Raw genomic sequence first — 12,510 nt, 5'->3', positions numbered from 1 at the left:
TTTCAAAAATATCGTTACAGCCGAAAGAACCTCAACTATGACCCCACTAGCAAAATTGTTAAATCATTAAAAACAATTATTAAAAAATCATTAAAATTATGCTCGCTACCGTAGATGCTCATCTAAAAAGTTATTTTAGCTGGAATAATAAATTATAATACAAGTTAGGCCGTCTGAAGATCAAAATATTTACTTTTTTATTTTTAGAATTTTCACAAATTATACTTCTTAACACTGAATAATTATATAATACATTTTTCGTATACTCGTTATTTAAACCCGTTTCGGCGATGGTGGCAGCATGAAGCAATGAAGCGATCCATCAAGCCTGTATGGAATAGTTAAGAAAGATATTATTAATAAAAGGAACGATTGATAGAAACAAAATCAGTAATTATTCTTGATCATTTAGTGTTTATTAATAATATCATTAAAAAAAAAGATTTGACTATAATAAACTTAAAGTAAGCATGTAAAAAGATCCACTAAAATATACAAAAACTTCGTTTAGAAAAATGTTTAAAGCAAAAATATTAAAAGCTACAAAATACATAAATATACATTTATTCGATTACATTACGGTGCTTATCCGTGCGCGAACGGCTCGATTCATCCCCGACATCGCTACAAGCCGCATCTGTACATTTCCCTCCTGCACACCCCCCACCCGGTGGCATCATCGAATACGAAAATTATTTTATTTGTCAAGTTGGGGTCGGCGGCAAAACGAATAAGGGCGCGAGCGAGACCGACGCGGGCAAAGACAGAGAGAGCGACAAGGAAAAAAATCAATCCGGGCGACATTCAGGCCGAATAACAATCGTACTTTAGGAACGTGTGCAAATCCCTACGTAAAACCCCGATACCTTAGGGGTGAAATGGGCGGAACGACGGCTCGCTGGGGGCGTGCCCGCATCCCCCTCCACCGGACCAGACCGCTTTGTTTTCGCACATCGTTGCCGGAAATGTGGTGGCTTGAACCATCATTGTTCTTGGCAAGATAATATTGGTATAACATTGCCAGAAAGCAGTCACCGACGACCCAATCTGCCGACTGGACCGTCATCGTGCCATCGCCGACTTATCGAAGTGGGTGTGTTACTAAACTACACCGCCTCATATCTCTTATCTCTGTATACCGATGTGCAGTGATTTAGAGATAACAGGGACTACGTTCTTATTAAAAAGGTACGACTGTTTTTCCAAGCGCTCATTCATCAACAGACGTCACGTTAGTACCGCGGCCGGTTAGTGTTCCGCGCTTATTGTGTTCGATTCAGTGACAATTTGTGACATTTTTGACTGAAATGCTAGCGATGGAAGAGGACTGCCGTCACCTGACGACGGAAGACATCAAGGAAGGAGACATGCTGGAACAACGCTACCCTATGCCGGACAGTCCGCTTGATCTCCGTGGCTCAGTAGAATCTCAAACATCCATCAAAACCGAGGATAATTACAGCGATAAATCCATGAAGAAATCCGGACAGATGATTAAACCACCTTACTCGTATATCGCTCTAATCACCATGGCAATACTGCAATCGCCTCAAAAGAAACTGACTTTGAGTGGAATTTGCGAGTTTATTATGACCAGATTCGGGTACTACAGAGAAAAATTCCCTGCCTGGCAAAACTCGATAAGACACAACCTCTCCTTGAACGATTGCTTCATCAAAATACCTCGAGAACCTGGAAATCCTGGTAAAGGTAACTACTGGACCTTAGATCCTTTAGCAGAGACATGTTCGATAACGGTAGTTTTGAGGCGACGGAAACGATACAAGAGACCATCTCGAACTTAATGATGAGAGACCACCATGCCTCTGCTATGGTAGCTCAGTTTCTGCAAAGTCAGGAGAACTACCACAACAGTTTGTTCAGTCATGCGAGTCTTCACAATCCTTACACGTACTTACCAGGTATTCCTACAAGTCTCTCTAACGGATTACCTCTTTTAAGTCCAATGGACCTGTCCAGATTCGGAATACCACCTTTGGGATTAATTGCACAACCAAACATCTGTAAACCCGTTCCAGTTCAACCAACTAGCGTTACTCCAGTGTCTGATACCGAGGACTATCTTCCGACGGAGATTCACAAGAAAGCGAAGAATGGATTTTCGATAGATTCAATCATCGGTAACGAGAGTAAAGCAGGAAATAAACCAGATATCTCGAGGAAAAGCAATTCTCAAAGTCCGGACATAGTGTTGCCTCGTTTACATAACCAAATGAGTGCGTTTTTCTCATTATCGTCCAACGACGATTGGACAAGGTGAAGTTTTCTCTTAGACTTAATGTGGAACCCGAAATGTTCGTTCGATGAATCTTTTATAATGTAAGACCAAAGATTTTAATATAGACTGTAATGTGATTATTTTGTTGCAATATTTATTATGTATAACGTTGTAGACTTTTAGAGTAAGGCTAATGTTAGTTTTAGTGTCGATGTAGATAAATCTCATTAGAGGCTGTATATTGTATATTTTACATTTCCTTATACTGTGTATATAAATATAAAAAGTCATTACACCAACTTAGTTTAATAAGTTTTAGATGATTACTCTAATAATATATTTGTGTATATTTGAAAATAATAAAAGACCCAGTAATTTACTTATCGTAGTTTATTTTTACATACAAAATACCTTATAATTTCTATTAAACAATGCAGATAAATGTACTAAAATTTGCTTAAGAACTTTATATATCTTAGAAAGAAAAATAAAATTATCTTCTCTTTACTTCTAATTTCCTCTTACAATAAATTAAGACCTTTTAAAGAAAATTTCTAAAATGATAAGAGAGAACACAAAAATATAACAAAAAATTAATTTATTGTCTTGATAAAATATAATCTTGTATTTTCATTTATTTTTATCTAAACAATTTTGAATGTTGAAAATAAATGATAATAATATTCAATGATTCTGCATTGTGACATTTTTGACAAATGCTAGCGATGGAAGAGGACTGTCGTCACCTGGCGACGGAAGATATCAAGGAAGGAGACATGCTGGAACAACGCTACCCTATGCCGGACAGTCCGCTTGATCTCCGTGGCTCAGTAGAATCTCAAACATCCATCAAAACCGAGGATATTACAGCGACAAATCCATGAAGAAATCCGGACAGATGATTAAACCACCTTACTCATATCATACTTCAATCGCCTCAAAAGAAACTTACTTTGAGTGGAATTTGTGAGTTTATTATGACCAGATTCGGATACTACAGGGAAAAATTCCCCGCCTGGCAAAACTCGATAAGATACAACCTCTCCTTGAATGATTGTTTCATCAAGATACCTCGAGAACCTGGTAATCCTGGTAAAGGTAACTACTGGACCTTAGATCCTTTAGCGGAAGATAACGGTAGTTTTTTGAGACGACGGAAACGATACAAGAGACTCTCTCCGAACTTAACGATGAGAGACCACCATGCCTCCGCTATGGTGGCCCAGTTTCTGCAAAGTCAGCAGAATTACTACAGAGAGCAGTTCGATATTTATTGGGACTGAACAGTAGAACTCACTGCCAGAATTCCTTTAAAAATTTCATAATACTGACTCTTCCTTCTTTATTCATTTTTGAATTCGTTTGCTTAATCCACAAGCACATATCTGCTATTCCCGAAAGGCCATCTCCTAACTATCCACTTAGGAATGCGGAGCACGATCTTTATCTGCCAACCCCGAGCTCAGAACTAGTTAAGTAGCCATTGAATCAAGTTGCTTTCATTCTTTCCCGCATTTCGCAAAGCTCTGAAATCATACTTACTGGAGAGAGCGCTATATGCGGTAAACGACTTTTTTGTTGATGTTTAATCATGAACAATTTTGAATTTCAAAATTTTGATCATCTCACACACTGGTCAAAGGTCAAGTATTTAATATTTTATAGCTCTTAAAATTATATCTATTTACTGCTTACGGTTCTGCAGTTGTTCATGTATGTTCTTTTTGTAATTTTAATGACTTAAATTTTTTTGAATTGTATGATTTGTATTGTGTATTTTTTGTTGTTTGTTTATTTTTTTGTGCTTTTGTCTGTTTTGTGAGTGCTTTGTCGATGAAGCTGTTTTGGCTTTTTGCACAATAAAGCGTTGTTTGTTGTTGGCGTTGTTCCTACAAACAATAGTAGGCAGAGTAAAGTAAACTGACTTAAAAAACTCACGTACCTTTCACGAAATTTTCAAACTGATTCAGATGAAAAAATAAATTACATAGATATATCTCAGGATATATAGTTATATCTCAGGAACATAGATATATCTCAGGAACCAGGTACCTATTAATAACATTTTAATATTAGAATGTAATCTGTAAACAAGCGCTCAAAAATAAAGTTTGTTTGCAATACCTGTGTAACTTGTAAATTTTCCATTTAATAAATATTTTGAGATTTTATAATATTTTGTTATTTTTTATAAATTAAATCATATGTATATATTGGTTTTGTTACGTCTTTCGATATTATTAAAATACACTAAAAATGAATACTGTAAATTCATAAACTAATAATTATTTTATACACATAATTCTGGCATTTAGACTGCTGAACATTAAAAAATAACTTTTGTATATCCTTTATTTTGTTTTAGCTGACTTTTATTAATACTTTGCGCTTAAAAATTCTATTGTTACCTTTGATGTTTCCTTAAATGATACTTTAAGTATATTCTTGATTTTTTTACACATATTATACTCTCATATTTTTACACTCATGCCTCTCTGTATTAATAGACCGGCGGATTTGAAGGATTAAAAACAACGATGCTGTAAAGCCTTCCAGCAAATAAAAATTAACTGTTAGTCCATTCAAATAACATTTGTTTAGTTAGACCTGCTTAGCATTGAAGAGAAATAACATTTACACTGGAATTCTTGTTTTTTATCACAAGACAAACGGTAGATACAGATACAGAGATGTAGACGTGTATGACTTGGTTAGCTACAAAAAAATATTATTCTGCGTGTGTTCACATGCAGTTTAAAATGCCAGCCTAGTCAGCTTAAAATAAGCATATTCTCACATGGAATAAGGCACTCCTAAGTAAAAATATTATTTGTTTCAACTTTATCTATATAGTTTTTTTCAATTTAATCCAGTTTTGTTCAACTGCACCTTATATACACTGTTAGTATTACTTTAATAAAAAAAAATCTTCTTATAAACGGTTGTTAAATTTTCGATGACGTAAAGGTGAATCAATATTGGATTAAAAAAGATTAAACATGGATTCATGGTAGATGTGCCTTTATGTGACTAATTTTAAACTATAAAAGATATTTCAAATGACAGCCAATTAGATTCTTATGAGAGTATCAAACTAAATATACGAGTACGGAAACATAACAGAGATAATGTTTCCATTCTTTCTACAGTTTATACCAAATAAACTTTTAGTCACGTGATTAAGCTTGACCGGCACACAGGGCCGGCGGAAGGGAAATATTAAGACCGGGCGAGTACCCTATCTGGCGCCCCCCCCCCATAGTTATTATAATTCTTTTCACTTAAAGATACTCCAAAATTCTTCTCTTCTTTCAATCTTAGTTTGCGGTTGTTGTTCTTTGTTTACCGGGTGCGTCTCGAAATTGACTCACCCCTATAAATTTTTTATTTTTTTACATAAAAACCGAGATTTGGTATGTTAGAATTAGACATAAATTAGGATTGATTGACTGTTCAATTGTTTTTGGCCACTTCCTGTTTCACCGGAAATGACTAAAACTTTTGATTTTTAAATGGCACCTCGGTATATTTCCACTTTATTCGATAGAAAATGACACTCTGAGTAGAATGACATATCTTATGTCAACTTTTGAAATTTTCGTTCAAAAAACATTATATTTTAAATTTCAATGTAGAGTGCCATGGCTCTGTTAAAAACACTAATTTTTAAACAAGGAGCCTTGGAAAATTAGATTTGATCGTCTAATGTTTTTCGTGTCTTGTCCTGGCCGGTCGAAAAGATGCCAAAATCGTATTTTTAATCGAAAATATCAAAAGATGAGAAATGTCATAAAGTAGAAATATATCGAGGGTGCCATTTAAAAATAAAAAATTAGTAGTAATTTCCAGTGAAACAGGAAGTGACAAAAAACAATTGAATACGTCAATTAATCCTAATTTATGTCGCATACCTACTAACATACCAAATTTCATTTTTTTTTTCTGAAAAAATAAACAAGTTATAGGGGTGAACCACTTTTGAGACGCACTCGGTATATAGAGTTATGAGAAATAGAATCCCAACTTCGGCAGTCTTGTTCTGTATAAGTGATCTTTGAAAAAATTAGTATTTAGTTTCAAGCAGTTGCATTATTTTTTTATAGGAATTTAAGATTTTTTTTTCTTTTTCACAATCAATTATTTCATGCAGAATCAGTTTATGATCAAATACAGTTTTGTCGGCTTCAAAATGAGGTTCAATCAGTGTTTGAGATGCATTCCTTTGTCTTGCTCTAATGAGAAAATTCTACGATTCTGCTACCATTTTCCTTGTATTATTACACATTCAATTGGGAAAATTAAAATCACCAAAAGATTGATATATCGTATGGTCGAATAAAAACGGCGTCAGCGATAGCTATGAAATGACAATTGATGACACTTCCCATATAAATTTACATATAAAATGACAGCGATCTTCATTTCCTAGCCATCGCTGACGCTGTTTTTATTCGATCATACGGTATTTTCCCACTACTCTTAATAAATTATTTTAGCTAATGAGGCTTTTGTCACCTCATATAATTTTAGGGTACATCAGCCATCAATAACAAATAAAAGAGTAGTAGAAAAAGTGCGATTTTGAGTAGTCAGTCTAAAACTGTCAATTTTGCTGACTCTTGACCCAAAACAGTTTGTTTAGAGAATATTTATAAAAACAAGAATTATAGAAAGTAAGGTTATTCCGTGAAATGGGGTGACTTTACCTCTTGGGGTGACTTTTCCAAATTCCGTCTGAAAATATGTTAGACGTAGTCGTATCCACTACTTGAAAAGAACGCGTTATGTGTTATCGGTAAATTATGGGTGGAGGCGCCCCACGTCTCGGAACGTCGCTAAACGCTTGCCGTCAGTTGGGATGTAGCATTTACAGTGCTGTGAAGCCAAATCTGTTTTTAAAGCCTATTTTGTGCGTTTCAAACTTCTACGTGGCTGCAATAGTTAACCACGCTATATTGAGGTAAGTATTATGCAGAAGTTCGTTATAATATTGAGGGTGATGACGCATATTTTACGTAATTATGCTTTTAAATGGAGTGGCTTTGGTCTATCAATAAGAATAAGGAAGAGGGCAAAGACACCCCATATAAGCAACTAACTTTGCCCATCCAGTTTTTTACTCTTTTTATATATATATATTTGTTTAATAAACAAAAAAGCGTATTATTGTTGTGTTGTCCTTATTACCTCTTATAGCATAGACCATGCGCATTTGAGAAAATACAACAATTTTTGAAATAAACACGATTTAAAATTCAGAATTGGGCAAAGTCACCCCACTTCACGGTTTACAAAGAGTTGATAGCTTTTGAATTATAAGTAAAATACCACGAACAAATCATATTTATATTTTTTTGTTTTATTTTGTTTAAGATTTTTCCACGAAAATGAATTCGCAAATTCTAGTTTCGAATAGAGCACCCAAAAAACATATAGAATGGAAGAAATTAAAATTATCCGAAAGCTTTCGTGCAAAAGATTTTTGAGCATAATTTCAGTAAACTATAATAGGATACGTCTAGGATATAGTAGTGTTTATAATGTTTAGTCAGATATTCTTCCGTAGGTGATGTTTGGTTTCCGTAGGTTGATTGGTAACATTTTAATGTGGAAATTGATAATACCGATTAATTATTGATCTGGTCATTTGTTATTCTTTGTGTAGATTACCGTTTTTAACTATTTTAGTTGCCGTCGTGGCACCCCTCGTATACGGCGCCCTGGACGGCCGCCCGGGTCGCCCGGCCTTTCCGCCCGCCCTGCCGGCACAGAGTTGCACACTTTTATATATTTTCTTTTAGTCAAAATATTTTAGGAAACAAAAATAAATTAATTATAAATATATAAACAGTTAATATTTACATCAACAAAACTCACCTTTTTAACAGCAACCAAAAGAGGTATAATTAAAACACTATGTCATAGAGCAACCACTATATGCAGTGACCAAAAATCTCTGAATTCTGAACTAAATAATATTAAAACTGATTTGCTTCAGAATGGTTACTCTTCAAAATCCGTAGACAATGTTATATCCAATTGCTGGTCCGACTCATTGCACTGGTTCGCCAGTCTGAGGAGGATGCTCTCTCTCTCTCTCTCTTGTCTGGGACTACTCTAAGAAGTGTCTTAACAAAAACAAAACCTGAATCATCAAACCAAGAGAAAGAGTGCATCTGCCAGATACCTTGCGAGTGCGGTGAGTCGTATATTGGAGAGATAAAACGTCCCCTAGATGTACGACTTGACGAACATAAAAAACATACGCAAAGATGTGAAACAATGAAGCCGGGCATTGCAGATCATGTGTGGTCCAAGCACCACAACATAAAATGGTCGGAAGCCCGGGTTATCCAAAAAGAACCCCATTGCAAAAGGAGCAAATTTAAAGAGGCCGTATTCATTTCTAACAATAATAAAATCTTTAACAATCTAAGTATGGAAATTTCGACAATATGGCAACCACTCATAAAACGCTCCAATGCAGGTATTCATAGTGGAAAACCTCATGCTTGACTGCACCCAACAAATTCACGGGTGAATGCTCGATAAGTTTCAAGAATGTTTGAATTCTTTAGTGCAACAGGCGTTTGCGCAGCGCGTTGTGTATGTGTGTGTGTGTTGTATGTCTGTTGTAAATGTATGTGTGTGTGTGTTGTATGTCTGTTGTAAATGTATGTGTGTGTTGCGCTTCGTTGTGCAATATTTTAATTCTTTCATCCAAATTCTTTGTTTTCCTTTTCGTTTTTTGGTATCATTGACATCATCTAGGGTATATACGATAATAATTATTGACGCAATGGCAATTGAGGACATGATTGTTTCTCAAACAATGCACAACTTTTAATAAAAAGTTTGATCAAAATTTTACTAAGTGCATGGGTGATGCAGTTGTGCAACGGAACGTTGCGCATCGCTTTGTTGCGCAACTTGTTTGATAATGTATGGACCGCTGAATCAGTTGTGCAACGCAACGTTGCGCATCGCTTTGTTGCATAATTTGTTTGATAATGTATGGGCCACTTCAGATAGTTTAATAGTGGTGCGGTTTGGTTTGTGCAAATAAGTTTGCGCAAATTAAGTGAGAGTCTAAACGGCCCTTTTAGTTTTTAGTGTTTGGATGACTGTACTTCACCACATTGTCATGCCTTATTGTAAAAATGTTTAAGAATTTTACTGATAAGATAAGGAAATTGATACAAAGAATTATTTTATTAAAAAAATGTTAACATTTATTGCTCTTATAGATCCTGCAAAATAAAATTATTAATTATAGAAAAAAAGCTCTGGTAATATAAAAAACAATAAAGATGTTTTGTTCAAATTCTATTTGTTCCCCTTTACCAAAACATAATTTATTCTCTTTATCAGATATCCCATGCGTAATAGCATTTTTAAATATTTTCTATTTTGTAACTCCACCTATGGAACAAATAAATATTTAAACCCACAATTTACGATGTGCCACCTTTTGGAATGGTTGCTATTTAAAAGCCAAATAAAAATATACAAATCATAACATTTTGTTTGAACTGTGATAACAAATTTTATTGTATGGTAAAATATAGGGTGTTGGTAATGTTAGCTTTTTGAGCTACTAATTGAATTAATTAGAACAATGTTGTTCCAGTGTGTGAGTCAGTTATTAAAAATGTTTGTAATTGTGTTGAATGTTTTCTCAATATAAACATCAAAGTTGGTTCTAGAAATGGGAATATTTACGCTACATTACCAGTAAGTGGAAAGATTTCCATATTTACACAGAAGACGAGTAGATAGCGAGTTGGTGAGCCTCACAATATGAATTGACCTCAAATCCAAGGAGGTAATAAAGAAAGAGAGATATATCTTTTATTATAGATCCGGAACAACACCGGTATCAGGTCTAAGGAGAGATCAAGTTAAAGAGGTGGAGAAAATGGAGGCAGATTCTCCACCTCAAGGGTACTACCAATACCATTGAGAACAACGACAGATTACCATTTCTAGATGTATTAGTTGTTAGAAACACTAATAATTGCCTGGAATTTGATATCTATAGAAAAATACCACTACACGCAGATATATTCCTAACGAATCATATCATAGTGTTGAACATAAAATGGCTAGTTTAAATTTCTTAGTTCATAGATTACTTAGTTTTCCACTTACCAACGAAAGATATGAAATAGAAAGAGATTACATTAGGAATGTAGTTGAGAGTAATGGATATTCTCCTTCACTAGTTGATATAATATTAGAAAACGTAGGTATAGGTTAATGATTTCTGAAAATTCGACTTTTCAAGTGGAGAAAGATACGTCAAAATATTTGTAAATACCGTTTGATAGAGAGTTATCCCATGGTCTAAAAGGAATTTTTAAGAATGTCAATTATAAACTTGTGTATAGTGCTAATAATAGATTACCACAATTGTTAGGTAATCCAAAGGATAAAACAGCTCCAATGGAAAGGTCGGGTATTTATGAAGTTTCTTGTAAAGATTGTAATCAGAAATATATTGGGCAAACTAGAAGATCAATATTAACTAGACTTAAAGAACGTTTAGCTCAGATAAGATATGGTAGACCGGATAAATCTTGCGTTGCTGAACATATTGTTGATAAAGAACATTGTATAGATCTTAATAATTTAAAATTAATTAAAGAAGTCTCAAATTACAGGCAATTACTTTTTTTTTCTCTTTGGTAGTCATCTAAAAAAAAAGTGCTGTAATGAAAATGTGTGAGTTAAGAAGCTTTTAACTCACTCAAAATGCGTGAGTTAAGATAATAGCTTTTTAACTCACTGACGTAGGTAATAGATATTTACGATACAAGTGAGTTAACAGCATCATTAAGATACGCGTGTGAAAGTTGCCCAACGAGTGCGTAGCACGAGTTGTGTAACCCCACAAGTATCTTAATGGAGTTAACTCGCGTGTATTGTACAATATTTTATCTACGTCTAACTATAAAAACACACAATGAATTTTAAAAATATTTTTAACTAAAATATAAAAATAAAAATACATTGTAGGTAATTATATCGAGAAACTATGGTTACGGGGGTTCGTTGAATTTGACACTTTATGTCAGTTTCTTCTTCTTCTTTACGTGCCGTCCAGGGGCGGGAAAGTGAAATAGCAAAAGCGGTTCCACCGTTTGTACGGAAATCTCAAATAAAATAGTTCCAGCCCTAGCCACTAGGTGGTAGTGCAATTAATTTTTAGGTTAAGAAGTTGCTACTAGTTATTGCCAGATGGCGTTAAATCAGAATTTTTTTGTAGTTTCCATAGTTTCCAACAGGGGTTGACAGTAAACCGGAAAATTGGAAACAGTTGTGGCGCGGTTCTACCCAGGCAGAAAGCATAGCCTTCTAGACTGTCCTAGACAAAAATCTGAATATTTCTATATGATTTCTGTCAATTTCTGCTACGGAACATTTTTATGCACGTCGGCGTCCTGTTCTTTTGTCTTTTGTCTGTGTGTCAGCGTCAGCTCCCGAGGCCTCTGGCAAGGTCGGGCGCCATTTTAATTTTTGCCGTTTCGATTTGATTGGAAGTTTGTTCTGATATTTCGGCTGAAATTTATAAGTACAAAGATGTTTTTTGATATAAAGTTCCTTGTTAACAGTTTATTAAAGTATATATGATATTAATTACATGAAGACAATGATGTAATCGACGTTTCTGCGTGTAGTAAGTATGGGCCATATTATATGTAAAAATAGGTAATATATTAACTGTTTTTATATTTTTTAGCTTTAAACCCAAGGATCTTGGGATATTCTTTGCCAAGGATTTTTCCGTATCTCTACTTTAAAGACTGATCGGTGATTTTGAGCAATTGAAAGCAAGTTATACAAGGTAAATTATGATTATTGAACTATTATTAGCCTACATTAATTTTCTACAAGATGAACAGAAATGCGTAATTACATATCACATAGGTACCTATTATGTATTTTCATAGCAATAATGCTATAAATCTATGTATGTAGATTATTTTTAAAATACAAATGAGGTATTAGATGTATATGTATTATATTTTTTATTCATTTTATTTTCATTCAAGTCCTGTTTGATTTAATTCACAAAAGTCTTATGTACCTATATTTACGTTTTTTACATATTTTTTTTGATTCCAGGTTTTGTGTGGGTTTCGGTTGCCTTTTTCCTGCTTCCAGTTATTTAGTTTTATGCCCGTGAAGCTGTGAAAACATTTATTTATCTTCAAGTTTCTGTAAGTCAATACACTGTTACTTTACTAATTCACTTTAACACAGCATCT

The 12,510-nt window shown here is 34.3% G+C and overlaps 1 protein-coding gene across 1 annotated transcript; it reads left to right on the top strand.

The window, feature by feature from the left end:
- Positions 1-1,055: 1,055 nt before the first annotated feature.
- LOC115887231 (forkhead box protein D3-like) lies at positions 1,056-2,281 on the top strand. The gene is given in 2 exon segments (XM_030906596.1): positions 1,056-1,794; positions 1,797-2,281. Coding segments are annotated over 2 exon segments (972 nt in total). The 5' UTR covers positions 1,056-1,307.
- Positions 2,282-12,510: the final 10,229 nt, after the last annotated feature.

This window comes from Sitophilus oryzae, unplaced genomic scaffold (genome assembly GCF_002938485.1).
Source record: "Sitophilus oryzae breed Bouriz unplaced genomic scaffold, Soryzae_2.0 scaffold_556_pilon_pilon, whole genome shotgun sequence".
Classification (NCBI taxonomy): domain Eukaryota; kingdom Metazoa; phylum Arthropoda; class Insecta; order Coleoptera; family Curculionidae; genus Sitophilus; species Sitophilus oryzae.
This window is presented reverse-complemented; position numbering and strand designations above follow the sequence as displayed.